This window comes from Ranitomeya variabilis, chromosome 2 (genome assembly GCF_051348905.1).
Source record: "Ranitomeya variabilis isolate aRanVar5 chromosome 2, aRanVar5.hap1, whole genome shotgun sequence".
Classification (NCBI taxonomy): Eukaryota; Metazoa; Chordata; class Amphibia; order Anura; family Dendrobatidae; genus Ranitomeya; species Ranitomeya variabilis.
This window is the reverse complement of record NC_135233.1, coordinates 383,524,688-383,543,725: the sequence shown is the minus strand read 5'-3', so window position 1 is coordinate 383,543,725 and position 19,038 is coordinate 383,524,688. Positions and strand designations below refer to the sequence as shown.

The 19,038-nt window shown below is 51.3% G+C and overlaps 1 protein-coding gene across 1 annotated transcript; it reads right to left on the bottom strand.

Moving 5' to 3' along the window:
• Positions 1 to 2,063: 2,063 nt before the first annotated feature.
• SH3BP5L (SH3 binding domain protein 5 like) lies at positions 2,064 to 18,741 on the bottom strand. Its single transcript, XM_077286244.1, has 7 exons — positions 18,405 to 18,741; positions 8,685 to 8,905; positions 8,039 to 8,101; positions 7,825 to 7,953; positions 7,335 to 7,496; positions 4,592 to 4,765; positions 2,064 to 2,835 (listed from the first exon to the last, which is right to left on the bottom strand). The coding sequence occupies exons 2-7, from the start codon at positions 8,868 to 8,870 to the stop codon at positions 2,422 to 2,424; spliced, it is 1,128 nt and encodes a 375-aa protein (XP_077142359.1). The 5' UTR covers positions 8,871 to 8,905; positions 18,405 to 18,741; the 3' UTR covers positions 2,064 to 2,421.
• Between the last annotated feature and the right edge of the window lie 297 nt (positions 18,742 to 19,038).

Sequence of the window (19,038 nt, the reverse complement as noted above, 5' to 3'; positions counted from 1 at the left end):
GCCAGCGTTAACAGACCGCGGTGTAGCCCACTCCGTTAACGCAGCTATTAACCCTGTGTGACCAACTTTTTACTATTGATGCTGCGTATGCAGCATCAATAGTAAAATGGATCTAATGTTACAAATAATAATAATAATAATAAAAAAAAGGTTATTCTCACCTTCCGACATCGCGCCGTCCTCGGCAGTGCAAGCAGCAGGTTCCGGTGCCAAGGATGCTATGCGAGAAGGACCTGCCATGACGTCATGGTCACGTGACCGCGACGTCATCACAGGTCCTGCGCTCATACCAACCCTGGGACCGGAAGCAGCCACGTGCACCGCACACAGGCGCCAGGACTTCAAGGGGCCTTCGGAAGGTGAGTATATGTTTATTTTTTACTTTAAGTCGTTTTTAACCACACATATAGTGCCCACATTGCTATATACTACGTGGGCTGTTACATACTGCGTGGGCTCTGTTATATACTACATCTCTGTGCTATATACTATGTAGCTGGGCAGTATACAACGTGACTGTGCAATATACTACGTGGATGTCCAATATACTACGTGCTCTGTGTTATATCCTACGTAGCTGTGCAATATACTATGTGGCTGTGTCGGTTCTGTTATATACTACGTCGACTGTGCAATATACTACTTGGCTCTGTTATATACTACGTGGCTTTGCAATATACTATGTAGCTATGCAATATACTACGTGCCTCTACAATATACAACGTGGCTATGTTATATACTACGTTGCTGACCAATATACTACATAGCTGTGCAATACACTACGTGACTGTGTTATATACTACATGGCTGTGCAATATACTACGTGGCTGTACAACATACTACGAGGCTATGTTATATACTACGTGGCTGACCAATATACTACATACCTGTGCAATACACTACGTGGCTATGTTATATACTAAGTGGCTCTGTTATATACTACGTAGCTATGTTATATACTATGTCGGTTGTGTTATATACTACGTCACTGTGCAAAATAGTACGTACCCTGTGCTATATACTACCTACATATTCTAGAATACCCGCCCAGAGCTGATATAATGTCCTATATGCTGCTGTTTCTAAACATCTGGAGCCAGGAAAGCAGGAATCTCTCAGTACACCTTCCCAAATACTTGTTTTTTATTTGACTTTTCTCTAATTGACAATCCTGGCTTTACAGGAGCCGATGAAGGGCAGAGATAGACGTAAAACAAGTAGATAGGAAGGTGCACTGGACTGCTGGTCATGCGCTGAATGCCTGGGCTTAGTTTGCACAGTCCTTGTGTGCTGGCTACTTCCGACAGTCCCATAGAGAGAGGATGGCGTGTAGATTGAGTATGTGCACATCTGTTCCAATCACATCTGGGCTGGAGAGGCCAGTTCTTGGGTTCCAGGGTGTCCTAACTTACTGGGTTAGGAATATCCCTTTATACAGTACCAATACAAGCCCAGTGGCATGCTCGTTGTGTGATTGTCCGCTGCACCGTGTCTGCTGCCGGTGGACTCCATAGTCCCTTGACTTCGTAGTGCAGATAGGCCGGCTCGGATCATTTGCATGTTTGGCACCGCCATCTTATAATCACACAAAGGGGGTGTGATGACTCCTGACATTCTTGTTTGCCTCCTTCATGTGGACTGGGCGTTAGACACGTTGTCCATTACTTATATTTTAAGAAAGGTGGTGCTAAAATCTACAATAAAAAACTCTTATTGTACCCCCGCCACTTCACAGTACTGCTGTCAGTGTCATCCACTTCCGCTACCAGCAGAGGGCGTCAGGTGACCACTGCAGCCAAACAGTCACTACTTATTGGCTGCTGTAGTCACCTGACAGGCCGAAGACCAACAGGCGCCATCAGTAGCTGTAAGGAGCAGCAGTGGGGTCCATTACGGGGGTACATCAGTTTCAGCACCCTCATGGGCCCATGGTTAGTAGTAGATAACCCCTTAAACCCGAGGTGTCTTCACCTCAGTCAGTATTATAAGCATTTGTTAGGTGTCGGACCGCGTTACCCCACATTTGCCGTGGTCACATGATGAGCGCGGGGGTCTCAGCACTCTACAGAGACACCACAATGTATTTATTGAGAGTGACATAGCGCTGCATCAAACAGAGACAGTTCTCATAGCAGCGAGACGCGTCCTCCTCCTCCGCGTGGCCATCCATGTCCTCCATGCTGAAGAAACGTCCTCCTGTTCCGGCTACAAACACTTCCCTACTCCTAGAAGCTTTCTGCTGGAAAATGTCAATGGATTAGATTCAGGTTTGTGGCTTCTCCTCCCGGTTAGTTGTGTTACTTCCTTTCTCCACCACAACATCGCATGATCTATGAAGACCCCCATCTCTTCTAGCCTCATCGCCCCCCCACTAGTCTAACAGAACAAACCCCAGCCCCCTCCCCCAGCCCAGCCCCCGGCTCACAGACTGACGCTCCTGTTATGTCTGAACAGCCCTGCGCTAGCTCTGCCCCCTCCTCGCTCCCGGCCGCTGCTGCTGTCGACCTCCTCGGGATCGGTGTCCCTCCCGTCCAAGCTGGTCACGTCGCTCAAACCTCTCAAGTGCTCCACAGAGTCGCTTTTCTGCAGATCGGACGCGATGGTCTGCAGGCTGAGGAGGGAGACAGTGTCTGCCGGCGGGCCCATTTCCCCTTCTATAATAGAGGTGGGGGCTTCGGCTCCGAGAGGTGGGGCCCGAAGTGTTAATAGGGGTCCGTGTGTGCGTCGGGCATGGATCTCCTCACTGATCAGCTCCAAATTACGCAGAGTCCCGGAATATCGCAGCTTTGCCTGAGACACCTTGACTTCCAGAGACGTGACCCGAGCCTTGTGCTCCTGCAAGACAATGGTAAAGATCGGGGTAAAGGGGTATCCCACCTGCAAAATGTATAAGCACTGGACAGGTGACCGTTAGATCTATGGGGGTCCCATGGCTAGGACCGCCACTAATCACCAGAATGAGGGGCTGAATGTACAGAGGCTCCATTCACCCAGAGAAGAGCTGGGAATGGTGGGGGTCTTACTGGCCGGACCCCGATTCAATGCTTATGGAGGTGATCATTTATGGCATACCCCTGCAACAATAAGGTAAGTATCCAGCCCTGACCTCGTCCTGCTCATACAGCTGCGGCCTGTGATATCGCAGGAGCCATCAATATCATATGTACTCCCATTTTCTATAGCGCTAGGACATACGCTGGGGGTCCGAGTTCTGAACACTCCCCCCCCCCACATCGATCCTGAACATGAAGCGTTGCTCCCCCTTCTGAATAGCACAGGAGCAGCTATGCAAACAGCGAAGGACACAAAACCTCAGACGACCCGGCACTCGCCACAAATATAATTATTTTTAACTGGTGTAAATGCCGCTATTCTCCTGAATCCGGCGTTGTCTTTCTTTTTTTCCTGCGCCTTTCTGATCCTGAGATATGGCCTCCTATTCCCTGTAGGTAAATCTAGCTTTGTTACTAAGTGGGTGTGGTCATCAACTGGTAAATGGGCTCTTTTAAACAGACCACTCCCACTTGTCTAAAAAGAATATACAGGGAAAGAAGAGGCCGTATCTCAGGAACGGAGAGGAGCAGGAAGAAAAGAAGCACAGCGCCGGATTCAGGAGAACAGCGGCGTTTACACCAGGTAGAAACATTTTATAGCAAGTGCCAGGTCCGCTATAAACTAACGCTGTGTCCCCTTTTCATTTTCAGGATCTCTGGGAGTCGGCCCCCAATGATCATAAAGTGCAAGCGTAGCCTATATATAATGGAAATGACCCTGTGTCTGTAGTCAGTTCAGCTTCTGAATAAAGAACGGTCACTGACAGCAAGCAGGGATCCTAGCACCAGCGTTATATCAGAAAGATGCAGAGGTTTTCCTACTGCAGCACTGGAGCTCCGATAACACAAGACTGGAGCAGCCCTTTAATAACGGTATAAGATAACGAGGCCTGGTACCGCTCTGGGAACAGACGACACGGCAGAGACGTGATCGGCCCCGGAGGTATAATGCTCTGTGGTTATGGGGGCGAGGCGCATCCTCACCGCCAGCCGTACAAACCCACGAGCCCGCGCCGATCCGCTCTACTTATCTGCCTCCTCTGTGCCGGAGCCCGTACACTTAAGACTGGGGGAGGGGCAGGATCATAGGAAAACAGAAACGTGCTGCCGACCCCAGCCGGTGTGCAGAAGTGAGGCTAGCCTGCAGATTTAGGGTCATACTTTATGAGCGAGTGGGATGTTGGCGCTGCGCTGTGTCCACAACCTTACTATAGACCCACTTCATCTCATGAGGCACCAAGTGAGACGCTGCAGCTGCATACCCCTCCTCCCTCTCTATATCTGTTTTTCTACTAGATGGATTTTCCATGATTAATTTTTTGCCCTGTGGGGGTAACTCTCGCTTGCCCAGACCTCCAAGAAGTGCTTGATGTCAACAAATGGAGATTGGTGAGAATAATATCAGTCCTGATTACATGCAGCGGCATGGCTCGTTACTAGAGAGCGTTCTGATACACTGTAACAAACCATGCAGCTGCAGCAGCATCACACTCAGAAAACGCCGCCCTTTTTATTTCTTTTTAGGAGACATCACTCACCTCTAACACAGTATTAAACTGCGCCTTCAGCTCAAAGTATGGACGACTCTTGATGATGACGCGTTTCAAGCTTTTCTGCAACGTCTGAACTTTGGCTTCAGCTTCGTGACACTGACGCGTGACCCTCTGGTGCTCGTATTCACTGCGCAGCCGCTCCTCTTCGGCCTCGTTCACCTGTTACCAGAGGACAATAGGTAAGAGGAAAAATGGGAAGTCGACAATCTACAACGCTAACAAAATTCAGATTTGGTGGCTCAGCCTTTGGGTACGACGATCCCCAAGTTGTGGCCCAAAGCAAGAGATCCCCCATCCTGTTATATGGCACAGCCGAATCCAGGCCAGCAATCACATGCCGTGTAAGCAACACTGCCAACCATGGCTACCCCGGCCACATATCACAACGCTGCGCACGAACACCGTGCAACAAGTGTGATGTACACAGCAAAAATAACTTCACTTTGTATCCGTTTTTCTGGAGAGATTAAGGTCACTCTGTTCATTTATCTTTTGCTTCCTACTCTTCAGACCCATCTTCTCTGAGATTCCTGCTTGTGGGGCTGCACGCTCATAACTCAGTGGGCTTTTCCCATGAGAATCCAGGGTCAGTGATAAGTTAGTGTTCCCTCTGGAGCTGCAGGATCAGATATCAGTGGATGTTTCCTGTGGAGCTGCAGGCTCAGATATCAGTGGATGTTTCCTGTGGAGCCGCAGGCTCAGAGATCAATGGGTGTTTCCTTTGGAGTTGAAGGCGCAGAGATCAGTGGGTTTTCCCTATGGAGCTGCAGGATTAGAGATCAGTGGGTTTTCCCTATGGAGCTGCAGGATTAGAGATCAGTGGGTTTTCCCTATGGAGCTGCAGGACTAGAGATCAGTGGGTTTTCCCTATGGAGCTGCAGGCTTAGAGATCAGTGGGTTTTCCCTATGGAGCTGCAGGATTAGAGATCAGTGGGTTTTTCCTATGGAGCTGCAGGATTAGAGACCAGTGGGTTTTCCCTATGGAGCTGCAGGCTTAGAGACCAGTGGGTTTTCCTTATGAAGCTGCAGGATTAGAGATCAGTGGGTTTTTCCTATGGAGCTGCAGGATTAGAGACCAGTGGGTTTTCCCTATGGAGCTGCAGGCTTAGAGACCAGTGGGTTTTCCTTATGAAGCTGCAGGATTAGAGATCAGTGGGTTTTCCCTATGGAGCTGCAGGATTAGAGATCAGTGGGTGTTTCCTATGGAGCTGCAGGATTAGAGACCAGTGGGTTTTCCCTATGGAGCTGCAGGCTTAGAGATCAGTGGGTTTTCCTTATGAAGCTGCAGGATTAGAGATCAGTGGGTTTTCCCTATGGAGCTGCAGGCTTAGAGACCAGTGGGTTTTCCCTATGGAGCTGCAGGATTAGAGATCAGTGGGTTTTTCCTATGGAGCTGCAGACTTAGAGATCAGTGGGTTTTCCCTATGGAGCTGCAGGCTTAGAGACCAGTGGGTTTTTCCTATGGAGCTGCAGGATTAGAGACCAGTGGGTTTTCCCTATGGAGCTGCAGGGTTAGAGAGCAGTGGGTTTTCCTATGGAGCTGCAGGCTTAGAGATCAGTGGGTTTTCCCTGAGTACACTCTCCCTCAGAGCACCAGCAATCACTACCAGCATCTCCTATTTAGCCTCCCAAGCCGCATAATCAACACTGCTCAGGAACATGGTACAACATGATATTAAAGTATTATGTATACATCTGTCAGGAAAAAAAAAATTTTTTGCTTTGTATTTATGTGCCTGGATAGGTAAAGGTAGCTCTTGGATTTCTGTTGTGCTTTCTATTTATAACACTCATTTTCTGTGAGATTCCCTTATGCATGTGGCTCAGTGGGCTGCAGGCTCAGAGTTCAGTGGGAATTCCCTATAGATTGGTAGGCTTAGAGCTCAGTGAGTGTTCATTGAGGGACCACAGCTCAGTTGGCGTCACCCGAAGAGCTGCAGGTTGAGAGCTTAGTGGGCGTCACCTGAGGAGCCACAGGCTGAGAGCTCAGTGGGCATCACCCCAGGAGCTGCAAACTGAGCACTCAGTTGGCATCACCTAAGAGCTACAGGTTGAGAGCGAAGTGGGCGTCACCTGAGGAGCTTCAAGCTGAGAGCTCAGTGGGCATCACCTGAGGAGTTGCAAACTGAGCGCTCAGTTGGCATCACCTAAAGAGTTGCAGGCTGAGACCTCAGTGGGCTTCACCTGAGGAGTTGCAAAGGAGAGCTCAGTGGGCATCACCTAAAGAGCTGCAGGCTGAGAGCTCAGTGGGCATCACCTGTAGAGAGGAAGGCTGAGAGGTCTATGGGCATGCCTGTGTAGTTGTAGGCTGAAAGGATGATCTTTGTGGAAATGCAGACAGAACCCAATGGGGATCCACTGTGGAGCTGCAGGCCCAGAATCTGCTGGGCAATCTATGTAAAGCTGCAGGACCAAAGAACCGATGGCTTTACCCATGGGGTGCACACTCAGTTCTTAGTGGCGATCCAGTGGTTGTTCCTCACAGACAAGGCTTGGTGTACAGAAGTCTACATAAAAGTTGTATACACAGAACATTAGAATACAGTTAATATAAACTATTAAATAAGTTGTTTCATTAGTAGCAAAGCTTACCATAACCTATAAGGGACCTTAGATGAGCGCGATCACCGCAGAATTCACTCTTAAAGTAAAATTTGATCTGAATTCCATTACGTACAAAAAGTAGGTAGAAATCACATAACCCTGGTGCGCCCTCCCCCGCTCTGACCTTGCAGGTTGCGTGGTTCAGCATTTCCTGCCATGTCGGGTCCAGCCTGTTCTTGTCGGCAGTGACTCCTTGCTCGGCCACAAACACCATCTCGCGGGCCGCGGCGTGCATGCTGACCGCCCTCTCGTACCGCAGAGCTGCGCTGTGCGTGTCCTGCTGAGCCTGAGACCAAAAATAAGTCAATGTTCAGTTATTCTCCAGTTTCTGGCCCTTTAACTTTCCACATTACTAGAAAAAAGTGGCGGATTGGGTGACTTTCCACATAAATATAACAGTATTTTATAATAAGTCGTGCTGAAAGCCCACATCGCTTCGTATAATTGAATGCACTCTATTGCTTTCTGTTAGCAGTCAGCGCAGTGTATATATACACGTGCATGGGGAGGACAGTTCTGGGAACCATGAATATTTAATTTCTCCTTCCGGTTAGCAGCTCAGAGTATAAACCTGCCGCTGACCGTCCTCTCCCCTGGAGCAGAGGGGACGCTACCTCCTTGGCAAGTCTCCGGGCTTCATAGTACGGTCTGGCTTTTTCGATGCAGGCTCCAAGCTGAGTAGCCAAAGAGTTCAGGCGCCGGGCAGACTCGGTCAGTATTCGGCGGTAGGCAGTGCGGGCATCCTGCAGGGGGCAGCGTGCAAAAAGTCAGTGCTCTGCATGCCGACGCCGGGATACAGAAGGGTGGATGGCGGAAAGCGGCACTTACATCCAACTGCAGCTCCAGCTGGTTAATCTCCTCGCTCGCCTGGTTCAGACGCTCTAATTCTTCCTGAGGAACAAGACGAAAAATCAGCAGAGGAGACAGAGACCGAGGGGAAGGGGGAGCGTCAGAGCTATGGCAAAAATGACGACTGTCACAGCTGCACACGAGGGAGCAGACGGGGCAATGCGTCACCTGTGCTGGGGGCCCCTAGGTAGTGGGGACCCAACAGATCAGATAAGGCATCTCTCCGACATACACCATCAATAGGCTGGGAGAGGATTGGGCAGCCAGGAGCCAAATATTAGGGCCGGGAATCAGTTCCCAATACCCGACCCCAACCCTCCGAGGGTGGAGCAATACCCACTATCTATCCGTATGTTTCGTGTCTGACACCCGTACACCCAAACTACAGCAGCGTCCGCGCGCAGGAGCGGTCACTGATTATCGTCCTTCCCATCATCTTCCTCCAGCAAATGCCGACTACGAGGATAACCAAGGAGATTATACAGGAGCCGATTATATGACTTTAATGTTGATGGCACCAGTGCCCATTGCTCTGGGCATCACTGGGTCCCAGTAATCAGACATGGGTGAGGATTCCTTTAATATTCTGCACCCCTTTTATGGGACCATTGGGAAGTAAATATACCTGTATCCTGGGGTCCAGCTCCTCCTCCACTTCTCCCTCTTCTTTCTTCCCCTCCCTGGTGCTGCTGGTGGCTTTCTTGATGTCGGCCTCTCCATGTCCGGGCAGCTCCACATGGATGCTTCTCTCCCCCTCAGCTCCAGGCGTGGGCAGCCTCTCCCCACTGGGGGGTCCTTGTGTGACCTCCATAACGGGCAGCTCAGCCGTGCATGGTACCGCGACAACTGCAAAACAGGAAAGTAGGAAAGGTACCAAGCTGGTGGGGTGTAACCAAAACTGTGTAATAGTGGACATCTCCAACCATCACCACCCCAACATCTACATGGATCCCTCGCTCCTCCACAGATCCAACGCACTGGTTATTATATACGCACCAGTACAGGCGGCTCCTAGTGACCCCCCTCCCCCACTGTATACAGATGTCCTCCAGTACAGGCGGCTCCTAGTGACCCCCTCCCCCACTGTATACAGATGTCCTCCAGTACAGTCGGCTCCTAGCGATCCTCTCCCCCACTGCATACAGATGTTCTCCAGTACAGTCGGCTCCTAGTGATCCCCTCCCTCACTGTATACAGCTGTCCTCCAGTACAGTCGGCTCCTAGTGATCCCTTCCCTCAATGTATACAGCTGTCCTCCAGTACAGTCGGCTCCTAGTGATCCCCTCCCCCACTGTATACAGATGTCCTCCAGTACAGGCGGCTCCTAGTGACCCCCTCCCCCACTGTATACAGATGTTGTCCAGTACAGGCAGCTCCTAGTGACCCCCTCCCCCATTGTATACGGATATCCTCCAGTACAGGCAGCTCCTAGTGACCCCCATTGTATACAGATGTCCTCCAGTACAGGCGGGTCCTAGTGACCTCCTCCCCCACTGTATACGGATGTCCTACAGTACAGGCGGCTCCTAGTGACTTCCTCCCCCATTGTATATGGATGTCCTCCAGTACAGGCGGCTCCTAGTGACCCCCTCCCCCATTGTATACGGATGTCATCCAGTACAGGCAGCTCCTAGTGACCCCCTTCCCCATTGTATACGGATGTCATCCAGTACAGGCAGCTCCTAGTGACCCCCTTCCCCATTGTATACAGATGTTGTCCAGTACAGGCAGCTCCTAGTGACCCCCTCCCCCATTGTATACGGATGTCCTCCAGTACAGGCGGCTCCTAGTGACCCCCTCCCCCATTGTATACGGATGTCCTCCACTACAGGTGGCTGCTAGTGACCCCCTCCCCCATTGTATACAGATGTCCTCCAGTACAGGCGACTCCTACTGATCCCCTCCCCCATTGTATACAGATGTCCTCCAGTACAGGCGGCTCCTAGTGACCCCCTCAACCATTGTATACGGATGTCCTCCAGTACAGGCGGTTCCTAGTGACCCCCACTGTATACAGATGTCCTCCAGTACAGGCGGCTCCTAGTGACCTCCTCCCCCACTGTATACGGATGTCTTCCAGTACAGGCGGCTCCTAGTGACCCCCTCAACCATTGTATACGGATGTCCTCCAGTACAGGCGGTTCCTAGTGACCCCCACTGTATACAGATGTCCTCCAGTATAGGCAGCTCCTAGTGACCCCCTCCCCCATTGTATACGGATGTCCTCCAGTACAGGCAACTCCTAGTGACCTCCTCCCCCATTGTATACGGATGTCTTCCAGTACAGGCGGCTGCTAGTGACCCCCCTCCCCCCACTGTATACAGATGTCCTCCAGTACAGGCGGCTCCTAGTGATCCCCTCCCTCATTGTATACGGATGTCCTCCAGTACAGGCAACTCCTAGTGACCTCCTCCCCCATTGTATACGGATGTCTTCCAGTACAGGCGGCTCCTAGTGACCCCCCTCCCCCATTGTATACGGATGGCCTCCAGTACAGGCGGCTCCTACTGAACCCCTCCCCCACTGTATATGGATGTCCTCCAGTAAAGGCGGCTCCTAGTGACCCCCTCTACCATTGTATACGGATGTCCTCCAGTACAGGCGACTCTTAGTGACCCCCTCACCCACTGTATACAGATGTCCTCCAGTACAGGCGACTCCTAGTGATTCCCTCCCTCATTGTATACGGATGTCCTCCAGTAAGGTGGCTCCTAGTGACCCCCTCACCCACTGTATACAGATGTCCTCAAGTACAGGCGGCTCCTAGTGATCCCCTCCCTCATTGTATACGGATGTCTTCCAGTACAGACGGCTCCTAGTGACCCCCCTCCCCCACTGTATACGGAGGTCCTCCAGTACAGGCGACTCTTAGTGACCCCCTCACCCACCGTATACAGATGTCCTCCAGTACAGGCGGCTCCTAGTGACCCCCTCCCCCATTGTATACAGATGTCCTCCAGTACAGGCGACTCCTACTGATCCCCTCCTCCATTGTATACAGATGTCCTCCAGTACAGGCGACTCCTAGAGACCCCCTCACCCACCGTATACAGATGTCCTCCAGTACAGGCGGCTCCTAGTGACCCCCTCCCCCATTGTATACGGATGTCATCCAGTACAGGCGGCTCCTAGTGACCCCCTTCCCCATTGTATACGGATGTCTTCCAGTACAGGCGGCTCCTAGTGACCCCCTCCCCCATTGTATACGGATGTCCTCCACTACAGGTGGCTCCTAGTGACCCCCTCCCCCACTGTATACAGATGTCCTCCAGTACAGACGGCTCCTAGTGACCCCCTACCACATTGTATACAGATGTCCTCCACTACAGGCGGCTCCAAGTGACCCCCTCCCCCACTGTATACGGATATCTTCCAGTACAGGCGGCTCCTAGTGACCTCCTCCCCCACTGTATAGGGATGTCTTCCAGTACAGGCTGCTACTAGTGACCCCCTCCCCCATTGTATACAGATGTCCTCCAGTACAGGCGACTCCTACTGATCCCCTCCCCCATTGTATACAGATGTCCTCCAGTACAGGCGGCTCCTAGTGACCCCCTCCTCCATTGTATACAGATGTCCTCCAGTACAGGCGGCTCCTAGTGACCCCCTCCTCCATTGTATACAGATGTCCTCCAGTACAGGCGGCTCCTAGTGACCCCCTCCCCCATTGTATACAGATGTCCTCCAGTACAGGCGGCTCCTAGTGACCCCCTCCTCCATTGTATACAGATGTCCTCCAGTACAGGCGGCTCCTAGTGACCCCCTCCCCCACTGTATACAGATGTCCTCCAATACAGGCGACTCCTAGTGACCTCCTCCACCATTGTATACAGATGTCCTCCAGTACAGGCGGCTCCTAGTGATCCCCTCCCCCACTGTATACGGATGTCCTCCAGTACAGGCGGCTCCTAGTGATCCCCTCCCCCACTGTATACGGATGTCCAACAGTACAGGCGACTCCTAGTGTCCTAGTGACCTCCTCCACCATTGTATACGGATGTCCTCCAGTACAGGCGGTTCCTAGTGACCCCCACTGTATACAGATGTCCTCCAGTACAGGCGGCTCCTAGTGACCCCCACTGTATAAGGATGTCCTCCAGTACAGGCGGCTCCTAGTGACCCCCTCCCCCATTGTATACGGATGTCCTCCAGTACAGGCGGCTCCTAGTGACCTCCTCCCCCATTGTATACGGATGTCTTCCAGTACAGGCGGCTGCTAGTGACCTCCTCCCCCCACTGTATACAGATGTCCTCCAGTACAGGCGGCTCCTATTGACCCCCTCACCCACTGTATACAGATGTCCTCCAGTACAGGCGGCTCCTAGTGATTCCCTCCCTCATTGTATACAGATGTCCTCCACTACAGGCGGCTCCAAGTGACCCCCACTGTATACAGATGTCCTCCAGTACAGGCGGCTCCTAGTGATTCCCTCCCTCATTGTATACGGATGTCCTCCAGTACTGACGGCTCCTAGTGACCCCCCTCCCCCACTGTATACGGAGGTCCTCCAGTACAGGCGACTCCTAGTGACCCCCTCACCCACCGTATACAGATGTCCTCCAGTACAGGCGGATCCTAGTGACCCCCCTCCCCCACTGTATACGAATGTCCTCCAGTACAGGCGGCTCCTAGTGACCCCCTCCCCTACTATATACGGATGTCCTCCAGTACAAGCGGCTCCTAGTGACCCCCTCCCCTATTGTATACGGATATCCTCCAGTACAGTCGGCTCCTAGTGACCTCCTCCCCCACTGTATACGGATGTCCTACAGTAAAGGTGACTCCTAGTGACCCCCTCCCCCAGAGTTAAACATGGATTTCTCCTCTATGCACACATAAAGCCAAACACAGAAATATGTAGTTAAAGGAGAAATGCATTGTGGGAGCTCACTAATAGTTAAACTGGAACATATTGGGGCACTCCCACAATTTGCGGGGCTCTCTCCTTTGCACTCCCCACACCCCTCATCTTCATCAGGTCGTTACCATGAATGGCTTCAAATAATCATGTCGCCTTGTCAAGAGGTCATGTGAGGAAACACCAGCCGTGAGGAAGTGTCTGTGACCATCAGGTGTTTTCAGAGGCAGTGTCAGTGCACAACTCCATACAGGGCTGCGTCTATTCCACTACCGTCCTAAGCCTGACTATTGCAGGAAGCACACGGTGACCGTCCATCATTGCTGCTAGTCATGAAGGTCCATCCATTCCAGAAAATTGCTAGAACCGTGAAAGTATCCTCTAAGTGCAGTCATGACAACCATCAAGCGCTATGATTAAACTGTTGCAGAAAAGAAAGACTAAGAATGACCTCTGCTACAGAGGATAAGTTCATCAGAGTTTCCCGCATCAGACACCGCACATTGACAGCGCCTTAGATAACAGCCCTCATGAATGATGCACAAACATCAACTATCAGACACTTAACATCAGCTGTCCAGAGGAGACTGCGAGAAGCCGCTACTGAGGACAACAAACAAGAAGAGACTTGTATGGACTGAGCAACACGAGGACCGGACATCAGAGGAGCAGAATCTGCACTGGGGTCTGAGGAGCCAAAAAGGGAGATTATTTGTAGCAACCATCTTGTCTTTGTGAGATACAGAGAAGGTCAACAGATGCTTCATATGTGTCTTGTGCCCTCCTGAAGCATGGAGGGAGGTGTTATTGTGGGGGGCCCTGCTGGTGATGATGGGGGACTCTGCTGGTGATGATGGGGGACTCTGCTGGTGATGATGGGGGACTCTGCTGGTGATGATGGGGGACTCTGCTGGTGATGATGGGGGACTCTGCTGGTGATGATGGGGGACTCTGCTGGTGATGATGGGGGACTCTGCTGGTGATGATGGGGGACTCTGCTGGTGATGATGGGGGACTCTGCTGGTGATGATGGTGGGGCTCTGCTGGTGGGGCTCTGCTGGTGATGATTGTGGGGCTCTGCTGGTGATGATGGGGGGCTCTGCTCCTGATGCTGTGGATGATTTATTCCAAATTCAAGGAACTTCCCTAGTATATTGACCACGCTCTGCAGCACCCGCAATCAGATCCAGGAATCTGAGGAGTAACGTCTTCTGCACCTTCTCGCCTATTTTGCTCCTTCCTTATTTTGCTGCCTTTAGTCTGAATCTACAATGTGCACATTCCAATAAAGCCACTGTGTGAGCAGGTGCATGCACTGTACAAGTAGGTCTGGGGGGCTGCAGCATTCACTATACACAGGGGGGGGGTCTCCAGCTGTCAATATATACTAGGGGGGGGGTCTCCAGCTGTCACTATATACTAGGGGGGTCTCCAGCAGTCATTATATACTGGGGGGGCTGCAGCATTCACTATACACAGGGGGGTCTCCAGCTGTCACTGTATACTAGGGGGGGTCTCCAGCCGTCACTATACACTAGGGGGGTCTCCAGCCGTCACTATATATCCGGGGGGGTCTCCAGCCATCACTATATACTGGGGGGGGGGGTCGCCAGTCGTCACTATATACTGGGGGGGGGGGTCTCTAGCCGTCACTACATACTAGGGGGATCTCCAGCTGTCGCTATATACTAGGGGAGGGTCTCCAGCTGTCACTATATACTGGGGGAGTCTCCAGCTGTCACTATATACTAGGGGGGCTGCAGCGTTCACTATATACTAGGGGGGTCTCCAGCCATCACTATATACTAGGGGGGGTCTCCAGCTGTCACTATATACTGGGGGGGGTCTCCAGCTGTCACCATATACCAGGGGGGCTGCAGCGTTCACTATATACTAGGGGGGTCTCCAGCCATCACTATATATGTCGAGATGAGGCTACAAGTTCTTCAATACAAAAAGTGTGGTTGAAAAAGGTGCACAAGCAACCGGGATAACCGCAGCCTTGAAAAGATTGTTAAGAAAAGGCCATTCAAAAATTTGGGGGAGATTCACAAGGAGTGGACTGCTGCTGGAGTCATTGCTTCAAGAGCCACCACACACAGACGTATCCAGGACATGGGCTACAAGTGTCGCATTCCTTGTGTCAAGCCACTCATGACCAATAGACAACGCCAGAAGCGTCTTACCTGGGCCAAGGAGAACAAGAACTGAAGATCTGTGATATGGTCTTCCGGTACCTACCTACACGCAACCTCCGATCCTCTCAAGATCTCCTTCTCTACTCCCCTCTCATCTCTTCTTCCCACAACCGCATCCAAGACTTCTCCTGTGCTTCCCCCGTACTCTGGAACTCTCTACCCCAACACATCAGACTCTCGCCTACCATAGAAACCTTCAAAAAGAACCTGAAGACTCGCCTCTTCCGACAAGCCTACAGCCTGCAGTGATCCTCAACCTACTGAACCGCCACACAACCTGCTCTACCCTCTCCTAGTGTATCCTCACCCATCCCCTGCAGACTGTGAGCCCTCGCGGGCAGGGTCCTCCCTCCTTATGTACCTGTGTGCCTTGTTTTTTGCTCATGTTTAATGTATTTGTCTATATTTGCCCCGTATTCACATGTAAAGCGCCATGGAATAAATGGCACTATAAAAATGTATAATAATAATATTCTAGGGGAGGGTCTCCAGTCGTCACTATATACTAGGGGGGGGGGGGGGTCTCCAGCCGTCACTATATACTAGGGGGGGGGGGGGTCTCCAGCCATCACTATATACTAGGGGAGGGTCTCCAGCTGTCACTATATACTGGGGGGGGTCTCCAGCTGTCACTATATACTAGGGGGGGTCTCCAGCCGTCACTATATACTAGGGGGGTCTCCAGCCGTCACTACATACTAGGGGGGTCTCCAGCTGTTACTATATACTAGGGGGGTCTCCAGCTGTCACTATATACTGGGGGCGGTCTCCAGCCATCACTATATACTGGGGGCGGTCTCCAGCCATCACTATATACTGGGGGGGGGGGGGGTCTCCAGCCGTCACTATATACTGGGGGGGGGGGGCTCCAGCCGTCACTATATACTAGGGTGGGGTCTCCAACTGTCACTGTATACTAGGGGAGTAGTCTCCAGCCATCACTATATACTAGGGGGGTCTCCAGCCGTCACTATATACTAGGGGGGGGGCTCCAGCCGTCACTATATACTGGGGGGGGTCTCAAGCTGTCACTATATACTGGGGGGTCTCCAGCCGTCACTATATACTGGGGGGTCTCCAGCCGTCACTATATACTAGGGGGGGGTCTCCAGCCATCACTATATACTAATAATAATTAATAATAATAATTTTTATTTATATAGCGTCATCATATTCCGCAGCACTTTACAATTAAGCGGGACATGTACAGACAAATTCAATACAAGTTAAGACAATTTAAACAGTGACAGCAAACTTACAATCTACAAGGAAATAGGGGGACACAATAGGTGAAAAGTGCTTGTTATTTCAGGTCTGGCAATTATAATAAATAGGGATTTTCATACAAAGCTGCATGATCCAGTCATCAGCCCGAGTGTTTAAGTGCAATAGTCAAGTATCAAGTGCAGTTATGTGTATGGGGGGTGTGGAGACAGATGAATAGTAGGGGGCAGATTCAGAGTGATATTTGGAAGGAGGGAACAAAGCAGAGTTAGTTTACCGAGTAGTTGATGTGGTAGGCTTGTTTGAAGCGATGGGTTTTTAGAGTGCGCTTGAATAGGTCGGGGCTAGGTATCAGTCTGATCGTCTGGGGAAGTGCATTCCAGAGAGCTGGCGCAGCACGAGAGAAGTCATGGAGACGGAGGTGTGAGGTTCGGATTACAGGGGATGTTAAGGTACCGTTACACTAAACTAGATCGCTGGAGCGTCGCTGTTTAGGTCGCTGTAGAGACGTCAAACACAGCAACTCCAGAACGATGCAGGAGCGATCCAGTGACGTAACGGCGACTCACTTATCGTTCACGCTCCATGTAAAAACATTGCTGGCATTGTTGCTTTTGCTGTCAAACATGACGATACACGCCGATCTAGCGACCAAATAAAGTTCCAGACTTCTAGCTCCGACCAGCGATATCACAGCGGGATCCAGATCGCTGCTGCGTGTCAAACACAACGAGATCGCTATCCAGGACGCTGCAATGTTACAGATCGTTCTCGTTGGAAAGTTGTTTAGTGTGAAGGTACCTTTAGTCTTAGGTCGTTTGTAGAACGGAGGGCACATGTAGGGCGATAGACAGAGATGAGAGAGGAGATATAAGGCGGTGCAGAACTGTGGGTGAGAGAGATGAGTTTATACTGGACCCTGTAGCGAATGGGTAGCCAGTGTAATGACTGGCACAAGATGGAGGCATCGGTGAAGCGGCTGGACAGAAATATGACCCTGGCTGCCGCATTCAAGATGGATTGGAGAGGAGAAAGTTTGGTAAGAGGGAGACCGATCAGAAGAGAGTTGCAGTAGTCCAGACGAGAATGAATAAGAGGGACAGTAAGAGTCTTAGCAGTTTCTAATGTGAGAAAAGGTCGGATTCTGGAGATGTTTTTAAGATGCAGGTGACAAGAGCGAGTAAGTGATCGGATATAGGGAGTAAAGGAAAGTTCGGTGTCGAATATGACCCCAAGACAGCGGGCATGCTGCTTGGGAGTTATGGTTGAACCCTCCAGGGTAATTTCGATGTTGGGTAGAGTGAGGTTAGTAGAAGGGAGAAACACAAGAAGTTCTGTTTTGGAGAGATTTAGTTTCAGATAGAGGGAGGACATGATGTTAGAGACAGCAGACAGACAATCCTTGGGGGTCTCCAGCCGTCACTATATACTAGGGGTTCTCCAGCCGTCACTATATACTAGGGGGGTCTCCAGCCGTCACTATATACTAGGGGTTCTCCAGCTGTCACTATATACTAGGGGTTCTCCAGCCGTCACTATATACTAGGGGGGTCTCCAGCCGTCACTATATACTAGGGGGTCTCCAGCCGTCACTATATACTAGGGGTTCTCCAGCTGTCACTATATACTAGGGGGGTCTTTGACTATTATGGGGGTATTCTGTAGTCACAGTGTACAGGGTCTCTGGTTATTATGGGGGTCTCTGGCAGTCACTATATACTGGGGGGGTCTCCAGCAGTCACTATATACTGTGGGGTCTCTGGTTACTATGGGGGTCTCCAGCAGTCACTATATACTGTGGGGTCTCTGGTTACTATGGGGGTCTCCAGCAGTCACTATATACTGGGGGGTATCTGGTTACTATGGGGGTCTCCAGCAATCGCTGTGGACAGGGGGTCTCGGTTGCTATATATATATGGGGGTCTCTGGCTATTATGAGGGTCCTCAGTAATTAGCCCCGGCTGCGACTGTAGCACGGGAGCTGGCAATGCTAGGACTTGTAGTTCCCCGGCCCCTGCCTCACAGCTAATGCCCCCCGCAGTGACAGCCGGTCATACACCCACCTGCGCCCGCTTCTTAGGCCATCCCAGGTCAGAACCCCGCGGTGACGTCACGGAGCGGGGAATGACGTCACTATGCAGGCCGGTGCCGTGTTGTGCTTGCACCCAGTTGCCTGGGATCTAGGCGGCGTCCGGTCACCCGGAACCGGAAGTGCGACTGGGGTTCCTCCGTACGGCAAGATGGCGGAGCACCGTGTGTGAGATCCGTACAGCGGAGGCCGCGGCCCAGACACAGACCCCAGAGATGTCAGACGTGACCCCCGGGGAGAGCAAGAAAACAGCGTCAGCGCCTGTTACCATAGAAACCGCCCCCCGTCATGTTTCCTCCACCAGCTGCTGCGTCTGTGAGAACTACAACTCCTATAATGCCTCCTGTGACTCACAAAGAAGCTGTATCTAATCCTGTGATACATAAAGACGCTGTATCTAATCCTCTACCACACAAAGAAGCTGTATCTAATCCTGTGATACATAAAGACGCTGTATCTAATCCTCTACCATACAAAGAAGCTGTATCTAATTCTGTCACACATGAAGCTGTATCTAATCCTGTGATACACAAAGCTGCATCTTATCCTAGCACACATGAAGCTGCATGTAATCCTGTGTCACACAAAGAAGCTGTATCTAATCCTGC